Source organism: Myotis nattereri (assembly GCF_964212035.1).
Source record: "Myotis nattereri genome assembly, chromosome: 3".
Taxonomy (NCBI): Eukaryota; Metazoa; Chordata; class Mammalia; order Chiroptera; family Vespertilionidae; genus Myotis; species Myotis nattereri.
Window position 1 is genome coordinate 209,505,990 of NC_138077.1, and position 18,923 is coordinate 209,524,912.

At 41.4% G+C, this 18,923-nt stretch overlaps 1 protein-coding gene across 1 annotated transcript in view; it reads right to left on the minus strand.

The window, feature by feature from the left end:
- The window catches only part of VPS13D (vacuolar protein sorting 13 homolog D), a 221,701-nt gene that overhangs the window by 154,405 nt on the left and 48,373 nt on the right, over positions 1–18,923 (minus strand). Inside the window, exons 25-29 of the mRNA XM_081085636.1 lie at positions 12,893–13,075; positions 7,009–7,231; positions 4,096–4,306; positions 728–899; positions 430–542 (exon numbers count right to left, since the gene is read on the minus strand). Coding sequence (XP_080941762.1) covers positions 430–542; positions 728–899; positions 4,096–4,306; positions 7,009–7,231; positions 12,893–13,075 — 902 coding nt within the window. The remainder of the gene's footprint in view (positions 1–429; positions 543–727; positions 900–4,095; positions 4,307–7,008; positions 7,232–12,892; positions 13,076–18,923) is intronic.

The following is an 18,923-nucleotide window of genomic DNA, read 5'->3' on the forward strand; positions in this document are numbered from 1 at the left end:
TGCTGACTCGGCCATGCATGTGTGGCCCGTGTTCTACCCCATGGGGTTCGCCAGGGCATTAACTGCCTGTAAGACCCTCCAGGGCTCTTACTTTTCTCGCTGGCATGTCAACACTCTGTCTGCTCTGTCAGCCGCGGTGACCGCAGTGAGCAGAGACTCCCGAGACCCCTGTAGCAGGACGAAAAACTCTCCCCTGTTCTAAGTCACTGGTATTTTCGAGAGCCTGCTACCAGAGCGCAGCCTATGCTATCTGGGCGTAGCCGGCGGTGAACTTGAACTTTTGAAAAGCACTCTGCAGACCACATTCCGCTGTCAACCAGCACCCCGGAACCTCTGCTCTCTGCTAAAGCAAAACCTGTGTGGGTTACTTGTATCAATGTTACTGTTTTACTGTTGTTATAAAACAATGCAATGTAATGAGAGCCACACCTCGCCAGGGACCCGGCCCTTTCTCTTCCTTTTGGGTCCTTCAGCTCCAGACTCACGTTTACCATGTCCATGAGGAAGCACATGCATGTGTACACCTCTCCACTCAGGACCGTCTGGAAAAGAAAACGCTGGTCAGTCCACACTTGATGGTGCCAATGAGGACTGGGATTAGGATGGCGAGAAATCTAATTTGCTGATTGTTCCATCTTCTTTCCCGGGGTGATTTGAGGCATGTATGCACAGGGTGACCATCTGCTGAGGCAATGGGAGTTACAGAAGAACATGAGGTCTCACTCACGTGAATTCTTGGGTCTTGTAAATCATAAGGCCGCATAAATTCCTCTATGGGCTCTCCCAGGTTGTTCTCTAGTAAACCACGGATCAGCTTGTATTTGTACAAATCCAAGGAGCAGTGGACTGAGGAGAGGTTGCCATGGATGGATATGTCCGGCACAGTATGACTTATCTCCCTATGAAAAAAGGAAAGGGGAAAATTTTACAAACCAAACTAACTTGACATTGACATAGTTCACACCCAAATGTAAGAGCTAAAAAGTACCCACCTACATTATCAAACACTTAATTTCTAACTTCCAATGACAAAAATGTCATGTGGCTCCAAACGAAGCAAGTTAGTATGACTGAATGTCATGCTTCAACTACAAAAAGCCCCTTTCTTCCAAAATATATATTTACAAAGTCCCAAATTTAATGAGTTGACTAAGGAATCTACACTAATAAAAGAGAAAAATGGTAATTGGCGTACGGCGATACCCTTTTCATTGGCTAATCAGGGCTATATGCAAATTAACTGTCAACTAAGATTGGCAGTTAACTGCCAACAAGATGGCGGCTACTTTGCATATGTAGGCACAATGCAGGGAGGCGAAAGGGAAAGCAGGGAGAAGCCCCCTGCCACTGACAGTGATTGGAAACCCAGGGGGGAGCTAAGAGGTGGGGGGCAGCCATGATCGGAGAATCAGGCGCCTTTGCCGCCCTGGCCAGTGATAGCAGGAAGTAGGGGTGGAGCCAGCGATGGGAGCTGGGCACGGTCGAAGCTGGCAGTCCCGGGAGCTAGGGGTCCCTTGCCTGGGCCTAAAGCGGAGCCCACGATCGCGGCACCCCCCGCTGCCACTGCAGGTCCCCGCTGCCCCAGCCGGACGCCTAGGCCAGAGGCGTTAGGCCTGGGCAGGGACGGAGCCTGCAACCACGGGGAGCTGGGGGTCCCCTGCCCAGGCCTGACACCTCTGCCGGAGGCCTCAGGCCTGGTCAAGGGGCCGATCTGGTAATTGGTGATCCGAGGGTGATGAGGGTCAACTCCTCTGGCCGAGGCATCAGGCCTGGGTGGGGGGCGGAGCCGGGGATTGGGGGGATATGATGGTCCCCTTGCCCAGGCCTGAAGCCTGGGTCAGAGGAGTCAGGCTTGGGCGGGGGGTGGAGCAAGCGATCAGAGGGAGATGGGGGTCCCCTGCCCAGGCATGATTCCTGGGCCAGAGGCCTCAGGCCTGGGCGGGGGTCAGAGCCAGTGATCGGGGGGAGATGGGGGTCCCCTGTCCAAGCCTGACACCTCTGGCGGAGGCGTCAGGCCTGGGCAAGGGGCCGATCAGGCGATCGGAGGGTGATTGGGGTCTACGCCTCTGGCCGAGGCATCAGGCCTGGGCAAGGGGCAGAGCCAGCAATCGGAGGGGTCTGGGGGTCCCCTGCCCAGGCCTGACGCCTCTGTCAGAGGCGTCAGGCCTGGGCAAGGGGCCGATCCTGCGATTAGAGGGTGATGGGGGTCAACGCCTGAGGGCTCCCAGTATGTGAGAGGGGGTAGGCTGGGCTGAGGGACACTCCCCCCCACACACACCCAGTGCACGAATTTCGTGCACCGGGCCCCTAGTATATTAATAAGGAAAAAGTCTCACCAGACTCAGAAATAGTTTAAACATTATAGATGGAAAAGCAATAAAGACATAATGACAAGCTCTTTATTTAACTCTTCAGATTTAGTGATAACTGAAGGACAAAATCAGTGTTTTATCCCAAGCCCAGAGGGACAATTAGGATAAAATCTTTCAGTGACATGTCTCAGTGGAGATGGGCAGGAGTAAAGTAGAAGAAGCCAGGTTGAGGAGTAATACATCTCATCCCCACACTGAAGACCTTTTTCTCTACCCTCCTCAGGGCAAAGTGAGCCTGCTAGGTCCTGCAGATGCCACACTCCGAGTACATAAAATAGAGGGTCAGATTTCACGTGGAAGGGGAATATAAAAAGTTACGTTGTCTATAGAGAAAAACCTACATGCAATAAATTGAAAAGAACCAGTGATGCAACCAACCAAGGGAAGCTGGAAGGGATTACCGAGTGCCCTCCTGGGTTCCTGTTTGGGTGGAGTGAGAAGCGGATCGGATGCCTTATGTTCAGTTATCACCTTTTATCTGGGCTAACAGAGTATAAACATTTGCACATAAACACTGATGAAAGTGGGTAACGTTTAGATAAGGAGAGTAGCAAAGCACTTTTTTTTTTTGGAAGCATTACTTGAAAAGAAAACACACTGTTCGATTTCTAAATAATGAAGCTCCTCTTAAGTCTGCTAAGCCAGTAAAACCAAATATAGCCCATGCCAACCATAACTGAACACCAGCCAAGGAGCACTTGAATAACAAGTAAGAATGAAATGCAAAAATCCCAGTGAGAGCAGCTAAACTCTTTCATTAATCCAGACAGAAACGAAAAAGTGACATAAAAGGACTTGCCCAAGCCCAAGGACTGCAAAGGGTGTGGCCAGAGAGGGACTCAAATCACACTCTATACCAGCAAGGAGACTGCTTTTCAAAGCATTACTTTACAACCACTGCTCCTCTCTCCCTGGAGTTGAGATGCAAATGTTGCTGCTTCTCCAAAACTAGTGCCTCAAACTGAAGGCCTCACGCACTGAGGCCAGCAGCCTCCAGTCGTGCACAGGCCCAGGAGGGCACCAACACCCCAGACGACCTTGTTAATATACACCTGAGGCTCTGCCCTGAGAGTCGGCTTCTGGTGGACTCAGGTAGGCTCTGGGAATGCCTATTTTCAAGACCTTTCCCAGCCAGGCATGGCACTAATGACAATTAAAACAACGTTCTAAACTACAGAAAGAAGCATCCTGTGTTTTGAGAGACCAATGAAAAGGTAAAGTCAGTTCATTAATGTTTATGGAGTACTTTCAGATTGCTCAATAGAGTGAAATGGGCAAAACTGCATCTAAACAGTTATTCTGATTAAATGGAGCTCCAGGGAAAATAGCAATACCAGGCCCAGAGCCTACTGTATTTGGAGCATATAATCCTAATGTCACCTCTTCCAAAATATTTTCCCTGCCATCACCACCTCCCTACCCACACCAAAATCCATGCTAAACATATGTCCCTTCCTGTCTCCACGGCACCTGCTGCAATCCTAGCAGTTTATAACACTGACTCAAACACTAAATTCGAACCATCGACTTGCCTTCCTATATCCCTCAGCAAAGCTCTGTGAAGGCAGACTTTTTTCTTTCATCACAGCAGCCCTCATGTCTAGAACATTTATTACATGAAGAAATAAGCGAACACCGATTATCTTTCACACTTACTAACAGCACTTATTTCCGCCTTATTAACATTCTACTTGTGATAGTTATTCAGATATAAAACACTCACCTGTCCAAATTCCTTTCCACCTGCAATTTCAGCCGGCAAGGCTCAGTTAAGAGGCTGCCTCCCGTCTGTCGCACAAAATAGGAGGGAAAGACCAGATCTCCACTGCTGTCGTCTGAGGCCTTCGAATATTCCCGGGGACGTCTCTCGGCAGCAAAGATGTCCATGTCTTGCAGATCCACAACAATGCAATCCAGCAGGCACACATGGTCTTCTATGTGGACCCAAGAAAAGAGAGAGAATGAAGAAAATGAGACCCAAAAAAGGCTGGTCCCGAGCAAAACTAAAAAGCCAAAGTTCATTCTGTCTTTGGGAAAACGTTGAGAACTGCCTGCTTCAGGAAACTGGGTGCCCAGAAGTCTCTACATGGACACCTGGACCTCCCTGCGCAACGCTCTATGTGCTGACACTTCCTGCCTGCTCACCTCCACTTCAGGTGTATACTGTGCCACATTCCCTCAGCGCCTCACTGCTGTCCAGAGACACTGGCTGAGACTAAAAGGTTTTGATGAAACTCATTTAGCATGCATCCCTCCCAGAAAATCCAACAGGCATCTCCTGTAGAGATAACATTACCCAAAGGTTGCAAAATCTCCCAGCAACAAAACTCTTTTTCTAACATATACCACATGTGCCATTTCCACCACCACTGATCTAATCCAAACCACCTTCGTTCTTGCTTAGATCACCATAAACCCCCCTCCCATATACCAACAAATTCCCTGCTGGCCCTCACAAAACCATTCTGCCCACAAAATACCAGTGTAATCCCTTTAAAAAAAAAAAAATGAGACATAAAATACATTCTCTTTCTTCACACACTTTAATGGCTATGTTTATTCCAAATTTTTTTCTGTAAATCTCCCCTAAGCCCTGTGTAAGACCCTGCTTAAGCCCACTGCCTACTTTTCCAGCCTCACCTTAAGCCAGTGATGGCGAACCTATGACACGCGTGTCAGAGGTGACACGTGAACTCATTTTTTTGGTTGATTTTTCTTTGTTAAATAGCATTTAAATATATAAAATAAATATCAAAAATATGTCTTTGTTTTACTGTGGTTGCAAATATCAAAAAATTTCTACATGTGGCACAGCACCAGAGTTAAGTTAGGGTTTTTCAAAATGCTGACACGCCGAGCTCAAAAGGTTCGCCATCACTGCCTTAAGCCATTCTCCACTTTGCTCATGAAGACTCAGGCTCACTGGCCTTTATTTCCCCAAAGGCCAAGCTCTTTGCTGCCTGAACAGCCTTACCTATGATGCCACCCTCTCTTCTCCATCTCACCTGGGTCCTCTCTGTTCTTCAGTCTTTCCTATAACATTTATCTTAATCTTCCAATATTTAGATGCTTATTTAATGTCATTCCCACATTATTCACATGGTGGCAGGAACCATCTCTAACAGCATACACCTGGCATTAAGCAGGCACTAAATAAATTAGTTCTTGATTTCTTGACTATACTGATAACTTGGTGAACCAGATAAAAGTACAGCTGATTTGGAAGAAGGAGGGATGGGATAGGAAGGAAGGGCTTCAGAGAGTCCCTGGGGTCATCATGGAATCCTAGAGTAAATAGAAGAAGTATGAAAACCACTGCCTTAATCCAATCTTATACACAGAGAAATCCCAGAAATAAAATGTAAGTCAGGAGAAATATTCTTGGTAGAGATCTTTCTATATCCCAAATCCCTTCCTATATGTAAGGCTGCCCTCATTCCTCACCAGCACTGTCATCATAGCGACAGAAGACAACATTCGCTGAGGGTGCTGTGAGTGCACCCACTCCTGTGCTCCAATGTGCGACATACATAGATTGACAGGCAACACCACGTGGGTTAAGAATTCAGGTTCTGGAGTCAGACTGCCTAAGCTCATAGTCCAATGCTACCATTTACTATCTATGTAACTGGGCAGGTTAAATTACTTAATCTCTCTTAGCCTTTATCTCTTCATCTGTAAAATGGGGATAAAAATAAAACTCTATAGGGGTGTTATGAGGATGAAATGTGTGTGATAATTTACATAAAGAATGTGCCACAATGTCTGGCACATGGTAAGTGTTCAATAACTACTATTATGATAATCATATAGAGCCATTAATCACCCAAGTAACCACCCTCCTGTCACCTCGAGGGCTGTAAGGCGCTGCAGGGCGTTAGCTCTTCCTCACATCTAACAGAAGATGCTCAGCAGTCTCCCCCAGCTTGAGTCCCATAGCTCCCGAAGACCAACTACGATCAACTGGTTTTTGTGGTTAATCATACCCTGCTTCCCTCTCGAGCTCCTTGGAGCAGCATCTCACTCATGCAATTCATCACCCAACCAGAACCCATCTGAAAACTAAAAGGCCAAAATCAAGATCTCATCTAGATGACCCATTCTTAAATCCCAGAGCAGGAAACCAATGACTAGATGGTCCATGTCTTTTAAAATTGTTATTTAAAGTATTTCTGTTGTTACCTAATTCACACTGACATTTTATGAAAGAGTTATGTTTCATTTTTTAGAATTAAATAGTGACTGGCAAGGATGGTGTCTGAATAGTAGGTGAGTCTAAGGATGCAGGAATCATTCTAGTTATAAATATACCATCTGGTGGCAACTCTCTTGACCTATAAGAAAAAAATCCCAATAAATGATCTAAATATCTTTATTTACCCTGTGTCTTGCTAATTTAACCCACTTTAGAAGTCACCCAATGCTAAGTCTACAACCTAAATTTCTTAAGCCTACTAAAGCAATGTCAAAATTCGATTAGTACATAAGACATGCTATTGCTTTGCCAGCATCTGCCCTTTGCCAGGTGCAGCCTCCTCTTTCACTCCCACCCCCCGCCCCCCCCCCACGACACCCCACCTACAGCCATCTCACGAATTCCTCACCTTCATCACACAGTCCCTCTCTCTTCTCTTACCTGGACTACTGGAAACCTGGCCGACAGAGGGTGTGGCTTGCTGCCCTTGCTGCTTAGTCGAGGCACTGGGCATGAGCTCACTCTTCAGGACGCCTCCACCCACTCCAGCAGGCGGCGCCATGAACAGCCCCTCCGTGTGGCTGTCCTTCGGGTCCTCCATGCTCGTCGTCTTCCTCATACTGTGTTTGGGAAGGCTCACCGGGGAAGCTGAAGGCACTGATTCCTGGAAGAAACAGAATAAAGCTAAAAGGCAAGAATGGGGGTGGTCTCTTTACGGTCCCGGAAATCCCATCCAGTCCCTGGGCTCTTCCAAGACCCTATCACTTGGCGCTTCCCAAGACAACCTGATCCCATGAGCAAAGGGTAGTAACAGGATCATGACATTTACATCACATGTAATTCTCTGCAGAGATGGTACATATAATTTAATACCTCTTGAAAATGGTAGCAATTTTGCAGGAAGATATTATCTTCTGTCTTAAGAGCAAATGTTAAGATCCTAAAGGCCAGTGGTTTGTTGAATCAACGTAAAATGAAGCAAAAGCTAATCTCAGCCATATGATATATTGTCACTGTACTGGAGGGGAGGGGCTTATTGTTCTAAGAAATGTATCTAACAGAAAGTATGGTTCCAATGGAATTAATTAATTACGTAACGTGTTTGCATTTTCTGGAAGTCTCTCCTCATGGGTTCACATTTCTTATCTCTCTCAGTAACTGTATGTCAATGGAGAAAAATAAAAAAAGGAAAACACAGGCAGTTGGCCATTCCTATTATGTTTCTGCTCAAGGACATAAAGATTAAGGGCTAATTCCAAGTAAAATAAATTCTATAAAATACTACACCCTGCTCTTACATACTTAGTACCTTCAGTTAACTGCCAACAGGGATAAATCTTTTCACCAAAATGATTCAATAACTGACTTGATTGAAAACCTCCCGTGACTGCTTTGCCCAAGCCTCAGAGCCTGCATCCCTACGACTTGTGCCTCCCCAGCGTTCTCATCTATCCATCCTCAAGAGTGGACTGGAAGAGGGGAGAACGGTCTTCCGCTAGCGCAGCCTTGCATGTCATTCCTCTCAGCCTTCGAGGAGGTAACAGCGCTCTCTTTCCTGGTTCTCTTGGGTAGCAATTACACATAACAGTGAAGGAAACCAGTTCTTACTTTCCAAAATGTGTTTTGCAAGTCAAATTACTAGGTAAATGCTATTACTTAAGTATTTCAACATTAAAAACCTTCCCTCTTGCTTAGTTTATTTAAACTCTAGGGAGTATTTGTTGCTCTTTCATTTGCCTCATCTCTACATCCTCACTGTAGTTGGTCTAAGTAAATCAATGGCTTGAGGAGATTAACTCAAAGCTTTTGAAAGGCTGACTTAGAAATTATGGTTTAAGCAAAAGCTATGATTGAGAAAAATGAAAGGAAGAGCATATGTAAAAAATTCAAACCTGCACTCATTAGGACATGGATTTATGTAAAACAATTCTAAACACACAGGAGTCATAAAGCTCAAAGGCAAATAACCTCTCCACAAGCTTTGGTTTCAGGATTACTTCCTGTTCTTCAACCACTGGGATGCATGCTAGACAAACCTCACACGTGCAAATGTATCCAAGGGCAAATGGAAATGCAAACTGATTTCTGGTGAGGAAAGTAACTATCCACTTTATATAGGCCTAGGTCAACTGAGCTTGGCTGTACACGTCGGAGGCAAGCTTCACAGATATGTTTATCTGATTTAAGATACTTTCACAGGCAGCACACTCCAAGCAGCCCTTATGGAATTCTACAGAACAACCACTAGTATGCCACAAGATAAGGCTTTTCTAGGGCTTAAGGAAATGAAAATACACCACCAAGAACTTACATACTACCTAGAGCAAGAGCGAGAGCGAGAGCGAGAGCAAGAAAGAAAGAAAAGGAAAGGAAAGGAAAGAGAGACAAAGAGAAGAAAAGCAATTGCTTTTCATGGTCCTTAAGAACTTCTCTACACAGGAGGAAAGTGAGACACACACACACACACACACACACACGATAAGCAGACTTTCCCAATGAGATACTTTAAAGGGTTAATTTTTAAAATTTTCTTTTTTTAAGCATAAGAGTGTGAATTGACTGCTGAATCCCATAAGGTCTTTCAGAATAACCAGGAGGCAAAAAAGCATATTATACCTTGAAGAAACAGCGATCCTTGTATGCACTGCCACTTAAAATCAAATCCTCAAAAACAAATACAGGGAAATTTTTTCATTAAAATGCTGCAAACTATATACAGTTATCTGGCTTACTTAACAAAACTTTCTTGAGATAGTTGGCAATTCTCTGTTATGCTAACTTCAGTGTCAGCTTGTGAACCCATATATAGATACTAGAGGCCCAGTGCACAAAATTCATGCATGGGTAGGGCCTCTAGGCCTGGCCGGCGATCAGGGCCGATTGGGGCCTTCCTTCCCCCAGCTGCCGGCTGCCAGCCAGGACCTTCCTTCATTCTGTGCTGCCCCCCAGTGGTCAGCACACATCATAGCGAGCAGTCAAACTCGCAGTCAGTCGAACTCCACAGGGGATAATTTGCATATTAGCCTTTTATTAGATAGGATTATATAGGATATCTGAGAACATCAGTCCTTTACTGAAGGGTAGAAAAACAGAAATGGTACTTATTGAACTTAATTACCCATTCTGGCTCTAACTGACCTTTTCCTAAAAATATGTAGGTCTCAAAACAAAGATTTACCACTAAACAAATATGTTCCCAAAAACTTACTGTAAACTCAAAAGACAGTTCCCAAGGAGATCTCCCTGGGCAGTAACGGCAGTGGAGTTGGAACAAAGATGCAATATCCAGAGATGATGATGGGGACAATGTTCGTGTGCAAACACCAGTGCTGATACTTTTGTTTAAAATCTACTCATGTTAATTATAAACACTTCATACTAAGGAGAAGTGAATAAGAAAGTTTAGAAGCAGTTACCAATCTTTCTTTTTATGAATGAACCTTTCTTTTATGTTCTTTAAATCAGCAAACAGCAAAATGCTTACATCTCAACTATGAAAACCGATTTACTTCATTAAGGCCAAGGTTACTAGTTCCCTAGTGGGCTTACTGTGAAAAGACCAATGGTGGTGGATCTCACTTTTACTGTTACAAAAATTACACATAAGTAGTGGCTTGGCAGTTAGAGTGTCAGCCGACTCAATGGAGGGTCATGGGTTCAATTCCTGGTCAACAGCAAGTACCTGGGTTGCAGGTTCAATACCTGGCCCCAGTTGGGGCATGTGCAAGAGGCAACCAATTGGTTTTTTTTTTCTCTCTCTCTCTCCCCTTCCCCTCCCTTCCTTCTACTCTCTCTAAAAATCAATGGGACAAATATCCTCAGGTGAGGATTAACAAACTAACAAAAATACACTTGAGTGGGAGCCTGTTTCTCCCAGGCAAAGCAGCCTCTGGCAGTGAGCCTGTTACCCACAGGAGGGCTGCTCGCAGCTCTACCTGAGGGATGCCTAGAAGCTGGGCGAACCTGGTGCTGCCCACCCCGTGCATCACTAAACACTGTGGCCTCCGCTCTGATCACTAAATCTGGTTTATCTGAGCGAGTGGCTATAACTGAGATGATACATGGACAACATGACCTCCAGCCCTTTGTCCAAACACCCCCAACTCTGGGTCCAGAGCCCAAGGTTACAACACATGGATGTGGTTCCTATGATTGTCACTGTCCCATCTTCACTCTTCTCCTTCCTCCACCCATTCCCACTCACGGAATCACATATCTTCGGTTCAAGATGTTTACGTGAATAACAGTGAGTAAATGAATGAGTGAAAAATAAAAGAAATAAAAAATACAGAGACAGTAATTTGAAAATCATAACATTAAGCATTGCCAACAAATATTATCTTCCTGTTACTTTCTGAACTGAGTTGCTGTCCTTGGCAACATCCTGGTAAGGACTACCACCCCACTCATCTCTTTCATCTTCTTTTCTTTCTATACCTAGAGAGGCAAACAGTAACTGCTCGTTCATATCTTTGCTGTCATAATCTTTCGAGTTCTTCCATCTAAGTTATTTTAATGAATTCACTGCCCCACCCTTCAGAAAATTCAAAGAGCTCTAGCTACTCAGTAAGGGCTACTCAAGACACATAACAGGAACAGCGTTTGTCAGCTTATTTTCCCCACGTTAACCTAATCCTAATCCAGGGAGGTAAAATCAAATCACAGCTAAGAGAGTGGAGTATGGGAGCCAGACACATCTAAGTCTAAGGTCCACATGTCCTCCGTACTACCTGTATAATCCAAAAGAAATGGCTTAATCTTTTTAAGTCTCAATTTCTTTATCTGGAAAAATGGTGTTAATAATACTAGATACCTCTTAGGTTACTAATGAGAACAAAGTGAACAAATACGTAAATAGCATAGGCTGACGTATAATAAGCATTCAATAAGCCTTCAATAAGCATTCAGTAATAGTGCTATTATTGTCATTCATAAGATCTTACAATTAAATCAAATTTTATGTACACCCCCCTTCAAAGGCCATCTCTCTCCCAGTGTTATTAGCTGTTAGACCAAAACAAGCATAACTAGCTGGGGTTTCAGTAAGTGCTATTCTGACAAGCTAAAACGAGTTTGTACTGAATAAGCAGATAGACTGAAAAGCCACTGTGGAAACTAGCAAGGTGCCATCAAAACACACAGGGGGAAAAAGAATAAGACACCTCTAGTTCCAGCAATGGTACCAGTCTCCTCAGTGCAAATGTGAGTGGGAGGGGCTAATCAGACCACCTCCACGTCCTCTTGGCACTAAGTCTGTGATTACTAGGTGCTCTCTCTCTTTTTATTTTTTTTCCTTTTTGTTTTGTTAATCCTCACCCAAGAATATTTTTCCATTGATTTTTAGGAGAGTGGAAGGGAGTGGGAGAGACAGAGAGAAACATCAATGTGAGAGAGACACATCAATTGGTTGCCTCCCGCCCGCACCTGGACCAGCCCAGACTAGGGCTGGGGATCAAGCCTGCAACTAAGGTATGTGCCCTTGACTGGAATCGAACCCAGGACCCTTCAGTCCACTGAGCCAAACTGGCTAGGGTGGTGCTCCCATTTTTATCATTTATTCTCAATGAGTCCCCCTTTTTACAAATGTAAAATGAAAACAACAGCAATCCTCATGCCAATTACCTCCAAACATTACTGTAAGAAATAAATAAGTTCTAACATAATTTTAAACTATAGAGCAATATCTCTATAAGACTTTATTATAAGGATATTTTTTAATGGCTTCAGATAAACCTTGGGCCAAATCAGGTCCCCTGAAAAAGCCAAATAGTGTAAAAAGTTGATTATTCTGAGGTCAAACAGTGAGGAAAGCATTATAAAGATGGAAGATTGGTTCTGTTGGCTTGTTTGATAAAATTACTTACTACATACAGTTAGTAAAGGTTACAACTTCTACTATCTCTATTAAAAGGTAAATTAAAATGTCAATAAAATGTCAAAAATAAATCCTCAAGCCCTAGTCAGTTGCTCAATGGTTAGAGTCAGCCGGAGGGCTGATGGGTCGCAGGTTCAATTCCTAATCAAGGGCACATACTTCAGTAGCAGGTTTGCTCCCTGTCCAGCTCGGGGCGCATGCGGGAGGCAGCCAGTCGATGTTTCTTTCTCTCTCCCCTCCTCCTCCCTCCCTTTCACACTCTTTAAAAATCAATGGAGAAAATATCCTTGGGTGAGGATTAAATAATAATAATGATAATAATAATAATAATAATTCTTCAAAGTCACATACACTAATAGCAGTTAGGACTACCTCACAGCAACACGTGAATTTTTCAATTAGTGTTCAAACGCCAGTTTAGCGACAAGGGAATGGGTACTAACTGCTCACCTTATCTTGTAAGGAAAAGGTCCCAGGAAAACCAGCAAAGAGAAACCTGTTCTTGACTTTCAACTTCCCCAAATTTGCTACAATCAGATTATTTGATCTGGAACTTTCTGGGATAAGGAGAACAGGAGCACCAGCCTCGATATCCAGGAGAACCCGTGAGCAGCGCTGGGCTTGATCTCTCACCTGTAAGAGAAAAGAAAATGGACTCAGAGGATCAATTAACTCCCTAATTTTACAGGTCTCCAAAAAGTTCCATAAATTTATAGAACCAAAACACCTAAAATCATACAGAGTATTAGTATATCCTATAACCACCATGGAGTTAAATTAGAAATCAGTAACAAGGAGATAATGAAAAACCCCAAATATTTGAAAATCAGACTACACACTTCTAAATAACCCATGGGTCAAAGAAGAAATCACACGGGAAACAGAAACATATTTTGACCTTACTGATAACTAAATCATTGCATGCTAAAATTCAAGGGATGTGCTTAAAACAGTAGAGAAAATGTTCAGTAACTGTTTATTTTATATTTAAAAATAAAGATTTAAGACCAATGTTCAAGGCTTCTATCTTAAGAAGCTTAAAAAAAAAAAAAAAAGAAAAGCAAGATAAAACTAAGTAGAGGAAAGAACATAATAAAGAACAGAAATTACTTAATTAGAAAACAAACAATAGAAAAAAAATAAAACGTTTATGGAACACTACACCAACAACCACAGAATTCACATTCTTTTTAAGTTCTAATCTTTATACCAGGCTTCAATAAATTGGTTCTTTGAAAAGACTGACGAAAAATGATAAACCTCTACTTATAATAATAAGAAGAAAGAAATGAAACAAAAATCACCACTAAAAGGAAGGAGTGGGGGACACTGCTACAGAACTTACAAATATTAAAAAGATAAGGGAACCTATGAAAAATTTCATGCCAACAAACTGACAATTTAGATGAAGTAGACAAACTCCTTTAAAAAAAACTATCTACAGTTAACATCATATTTAATGGTGAAAAACAATGTTTTCCCACTAAGATAGCAATTTTCAACCGGTATACCTGACTTCTTTTCCCTTAGATTGTCAAATAAAAAAAATGACAACAGCCAATACAACAATATTTGTCTGGTGTGAATGAATCAAAATTATTCCTATTTTTTGGCCAGATCCACAAAATACATATTTTTTGGTGTGCCACAGAATTTTAGTAATTAGTTTATGTGTGCAGTGGAATGAAAAAGGTTGAAAATCACTGCCCTACAATAAGGAACAAGACAAGTATAACCACTCTGACCACTTTTATTCAATATTGTAGTGGAAGTCCTAGTTTGGACAAAAAGGCAATTTGGTTGGAAAGGGAAAAATAAAATTCTCTTATTCTCAGACAACAATCATCTACAGCAAAACTCAAGTTTGACATGCTTGATCTACAGCTAAAGAATTTAAAGAAACTGGCATGCGTGCCAAACATGGCACACCAGTAACTTTTGCTGGCACGCGAAACCCTCTCTTATAATCTTCCATTTACAATTTTTTTCTTAGTATCGACTTTTTTATTTTTCAGATAAATTCAGTGTAGGTGCACCTTAGATAAATAAATAATTTTATATAGCATGTATACATTAAAAAATAAATGTATTTTTCATCATATACTGTGTTTTTGTCGCTCAAATGAATTTTATTATTTCTTCAAGGTTCTTCACATACGTACACCTTAAGAGATATCAAGTAGGCGTAACATGTTCTCAAAAAATTAGGGTTGGCACGCAGAAGAATTCTGAGTCAGAGATTTTGCTGGTTTTGGCACGCACTCACAAAAAGGTTGCCCACCCCTGAACTAGAATAAGGAACTTCATTAAGATGACAGGATATGAGGTCAACATATCAAGAGATTTTTTAAATTCATATCATTTACAATAGCATCCAAAACTGGAAATACTTAGAGACAAATATAACAAAATAATTGTAAGACCAGTATACCCAAAACTATAAAATATTGCTGAAATTGAAGACCTAATTAAATGGAGAGATGTACCATACTCAATGATGCAAGGACTCAAGATTGCTAAGGTGCCGATTCTCCTGATACACAGATTCAATGCAATCTCAACCAAAATCCTCAGTGACTTTATTGTAGAAATAGACAAGCTGATTCTAAAATGTATAAGGAAAAACAAAGAACCTAGAATAGCCAAAGCAACTTTGCAAAAAAAAAAAAAAAAAGAACAAAGTTGGAGAACTTAGACTACTGGATTTCAAGACATACCACAAAGCAATAGTAATCAAGACTAGGTAGCACTGGCATACGATTAAATAAAAATCAATACAACAGAATAGAGAATGAAGAAATACACATAGACATATATGGTGAATTGAATCTCAACACAAGTGCCAAGATACTTCAAAGGGAAAAGAATAGTCTGGGGATGTATATGGGGGCGGGGAGGGGAGAGAATCTCAGTCCTTACTTCACAAAAAAACCCACAAAAGTCAACTAAAAATGGAAGAGGTCTAAAATTATCAAACTTCTAAAAGAGGATAAAGGAGAAAATGTCCGCCACCTTGTGGTAGGCAACGGTTTCTTTAATAAAACACAAATAGCACTAACCATAATGTAAAGAAATTGGACTTCATCACAAGGAAAAACTGCTTTTCAAAAAACAGTGTTAAGAATATATTTTTATACATTAGACGAGCCACTGCCTAACCCAATAGGGCCTCATCAGCTATCATCATAACTAATTATCTTTTTTTCATGTTTCTATCTTCCCACTAACAGGTAAGCTCCATGCGGTCAATGACCACATCTTTCTTGTTGTCCATTATATTCCCAGCAGCTGGCACAATGTACAACACATTACTCCACAATAAACATTCACTAAATAACTGAAGAAATGAACAAATAAGGTTGTCATAAGGATCAAATGAGGTAATATATATGAAAGTACTTTGAAAACTCCAAAGCATTGTTAATATAAATAATTATTAATTGAATGTAAAGCACACTTATTTTTGTTATCTCCATTTTCCTTCTACAACTGAGTCAACAGAAGAGCAAGAAAAATAACTTGCCGCTGGTCACACAGCTTATAGTGGCAACACCCAGACTCCACATTCCTATCCCAAGATTTCTAAAGTGAATGTCTTAACTCCACCAAAATTCTGTACTCCAGTTCCTCAGTGAATAAACACGTTTAATATGAGAGACACCATGTAAAGTAGAAGACACAGGATATCTATATCATACTTCTGGGGTAAAAAATAAAGGAAATCACAGCTATATTTTTGGCCTATTTTGCTCAGTGGTTAGAGCACTGGCCCTTGGACCAAAGGGTCACAGGTTGGATTCCCAGTCAAGGGCACATACCTGGCTTGCAGGCTCAATCCCCAGCCACAGGTGGGGCATGTGCAGGAGGCATGTGTCTCTCTCACATGGATATATTTGTCTCATTCCCTCCCTGCCATGTCTCTTCCTCTCTCTTCCTCTTCCTCCTTCTCTTCCCCTCTCTCTAAAAATCATGGCAAAAACATCCTCAGGTGAGGATAAACAAAAAAAATTAAATTAAAATAAAGAGCCCGGCTGGCGTGGCTCAAAGGCTGAGCATCGACCTATGAATCAGAAAGTCACGGTTAGATTCCCAATGAGGACACATGCCCGGGTTGTGGACTCGATCCCTAGTGTAAGGCGAGCAGGTGGCAGCCAATCAATGATTCTCTCTCATCACTGATGCTGCTCTCTCTTCTTCTCCCTTTCTCTCTGAAATCAATAAAAAAATGTATTTTAAAAAATAAAGAAAACATTTCTCTTTGGCCCAAATTAGGTAAATGATTTAGATAAATGATGTTCTTCTAATTTCAAGCATCAAGATTAATCCTTTCCTCCTTCCCTCCCTCTCTCCCTCCCTCCCCTGCCTTTTCTCTTTCTCAAGTCAATAAAAAAAAAAAAATGTAAAAAAAGATTAAAAAGAAATTTAAAGTCCCACTGGATCAGTATTTGTAGACATTAGAAAATGTATGACTAGAAGTTCAGGTACAAGTCAAAGGTAGATAATACCACCTGTCATCAGTACAATATTAGGAGAAAGGAATTTAAATTTCAAACAAAATAACCTCTTAATCTTATCTGCAACAAAGTAGGTCTTTAGCTCTCTCTGTAAATCTAAATAATTCAAACAGCTAGGTTACAAATCCTTGAGAAGATTGGCTTTTCTTCAAAGGCCACACATTTAGCACGATTCAAAACAGAAAAATATGCCATTACCTTTCCCTTGTCTTGTATCATTTAAAACTTACCTATTTAATTTCTTCCTCCCCAGGAAGTTAAACCCAATTACTCTGTAATGCACAGTGTGTACTTTCTTAACCCAACTGGTTCTTCACAATTACTTATTACAGTTTAAACACATGTAAAAATAATTGTTTAAATGTACATAATTCTAACAGACGTTTAGCAAAGTTGAACTGAGAGTCACAAAAAATGTTCCTGACTTTATAGGATTCAATCCTATAAAATAATACCACTTAGGTATTCAATACCATTTACAGGATTCAAACCTATAATGCAGAAGCATTCAAAAATAAACTATGGGCACAAAGATATTCATGGAAGCATTATAAGAAAATGGTTAAGTAAACTAACTTGCTGGATTACATAGTTATTATTAAACAGAATTGCTATGAAAAATGCAAAGCAAAATGGAAAAAGATTATGAAAAAGGGTTAGTCCCAAAGTGTATGCATGAAGGTAACACACTTTCTGTACTTTCCTATATGAACTATATGCTTTTCCTCAATTTAAAAGTTTTTTTTAAAAGCATATGTAGACCACAATACCATTTTACACTCCCTAACTGGCCCAAAACAAAAAGGTTGACAAGTGTTGGCAAAGATATGAATGACAAGGAATTCTTACACATTATCCATGGCAGTATGTAATGGAGGTGCCATTTCTGAAAACAACCTGGCATTATCTTATAGAGAAATATGTGCATCTCTCTGGCCCAAAAATTCCACTCCTAAGTATCTCAGAAAAACTCTAACACATACATGTACATTGGGAGACACTGTAAACAACCCAAGTGTTCAACAGGAAAGTGAATGAACCATGTGTGTTATTATATACAATGAAATATAACAGTGAAAATAAATTAAATGCAATCACATGTAATAAATCTGAATGAATCTTATTAACACCAAAAAAAGCAAGTCATAGCTCGGCCGGTGTGGCTCAGTGATTGAGTATTGACCTACGAACCAGGGCACATGGTTCAATTCCGTCAGGGCACATGTCCAGTTTCAGGCTCAATCCAGTGGGAAAGGGGGTGGAGGGCGCAGGAGGCAACCAATCAATGATTCTCTGTCATCATTGTTGTTTCTAGCTTTCTCTCCCTCTCCCTTCCTCTCTGAAATCAATAAAAATATATTTTAAAAAATAGGACTACATTATAATTGTTTTTCTGTGGTTCCCAAACTGCACCAGGACACAGCAGGATGCTGCTGCCCACTCACAAATGGGCTGCCAAGCCATGTTAAAGTTTTAGGTAAACATGTCATCTGTCAGACACCGCAAAATGCAAACCACTAGCTTGAGCTAGTTCATATTCAATACTAAATCATGTGACATCCTTTCAATGATGTCTCATCTTTGTGAAGCTAGGTCTTAAGCAGCTGCTGTGACAAAAAGCAAGAACCATGAGAAAGTAAATGCAGAACAGGAAATGAGGGCTGTCATGTCCAATCCAATTCCAAGTTTGAGAAGTTGTGGTTATTTGAGAATGAAATAAAAATATTATTCTTTCACTTATGTGTTGTTATTTTTCAAACAGCTACTAAGTGTTAGGACATATGCACTTATTTAATTGTTTAGTCTTAATTACTTCGTAAATGGGAAGCCATTAGGTGTGTCTTTTGGCCCAGGATGTGCCATGGAAAGACTCCCAAGCAGTAAGGGTGCAAGAAGCAATTTGGGAATTTCTAATTCTATTTGAAAAAAACCCTCTTTATATACGTTCTTCAGGACCACTTTCCAGT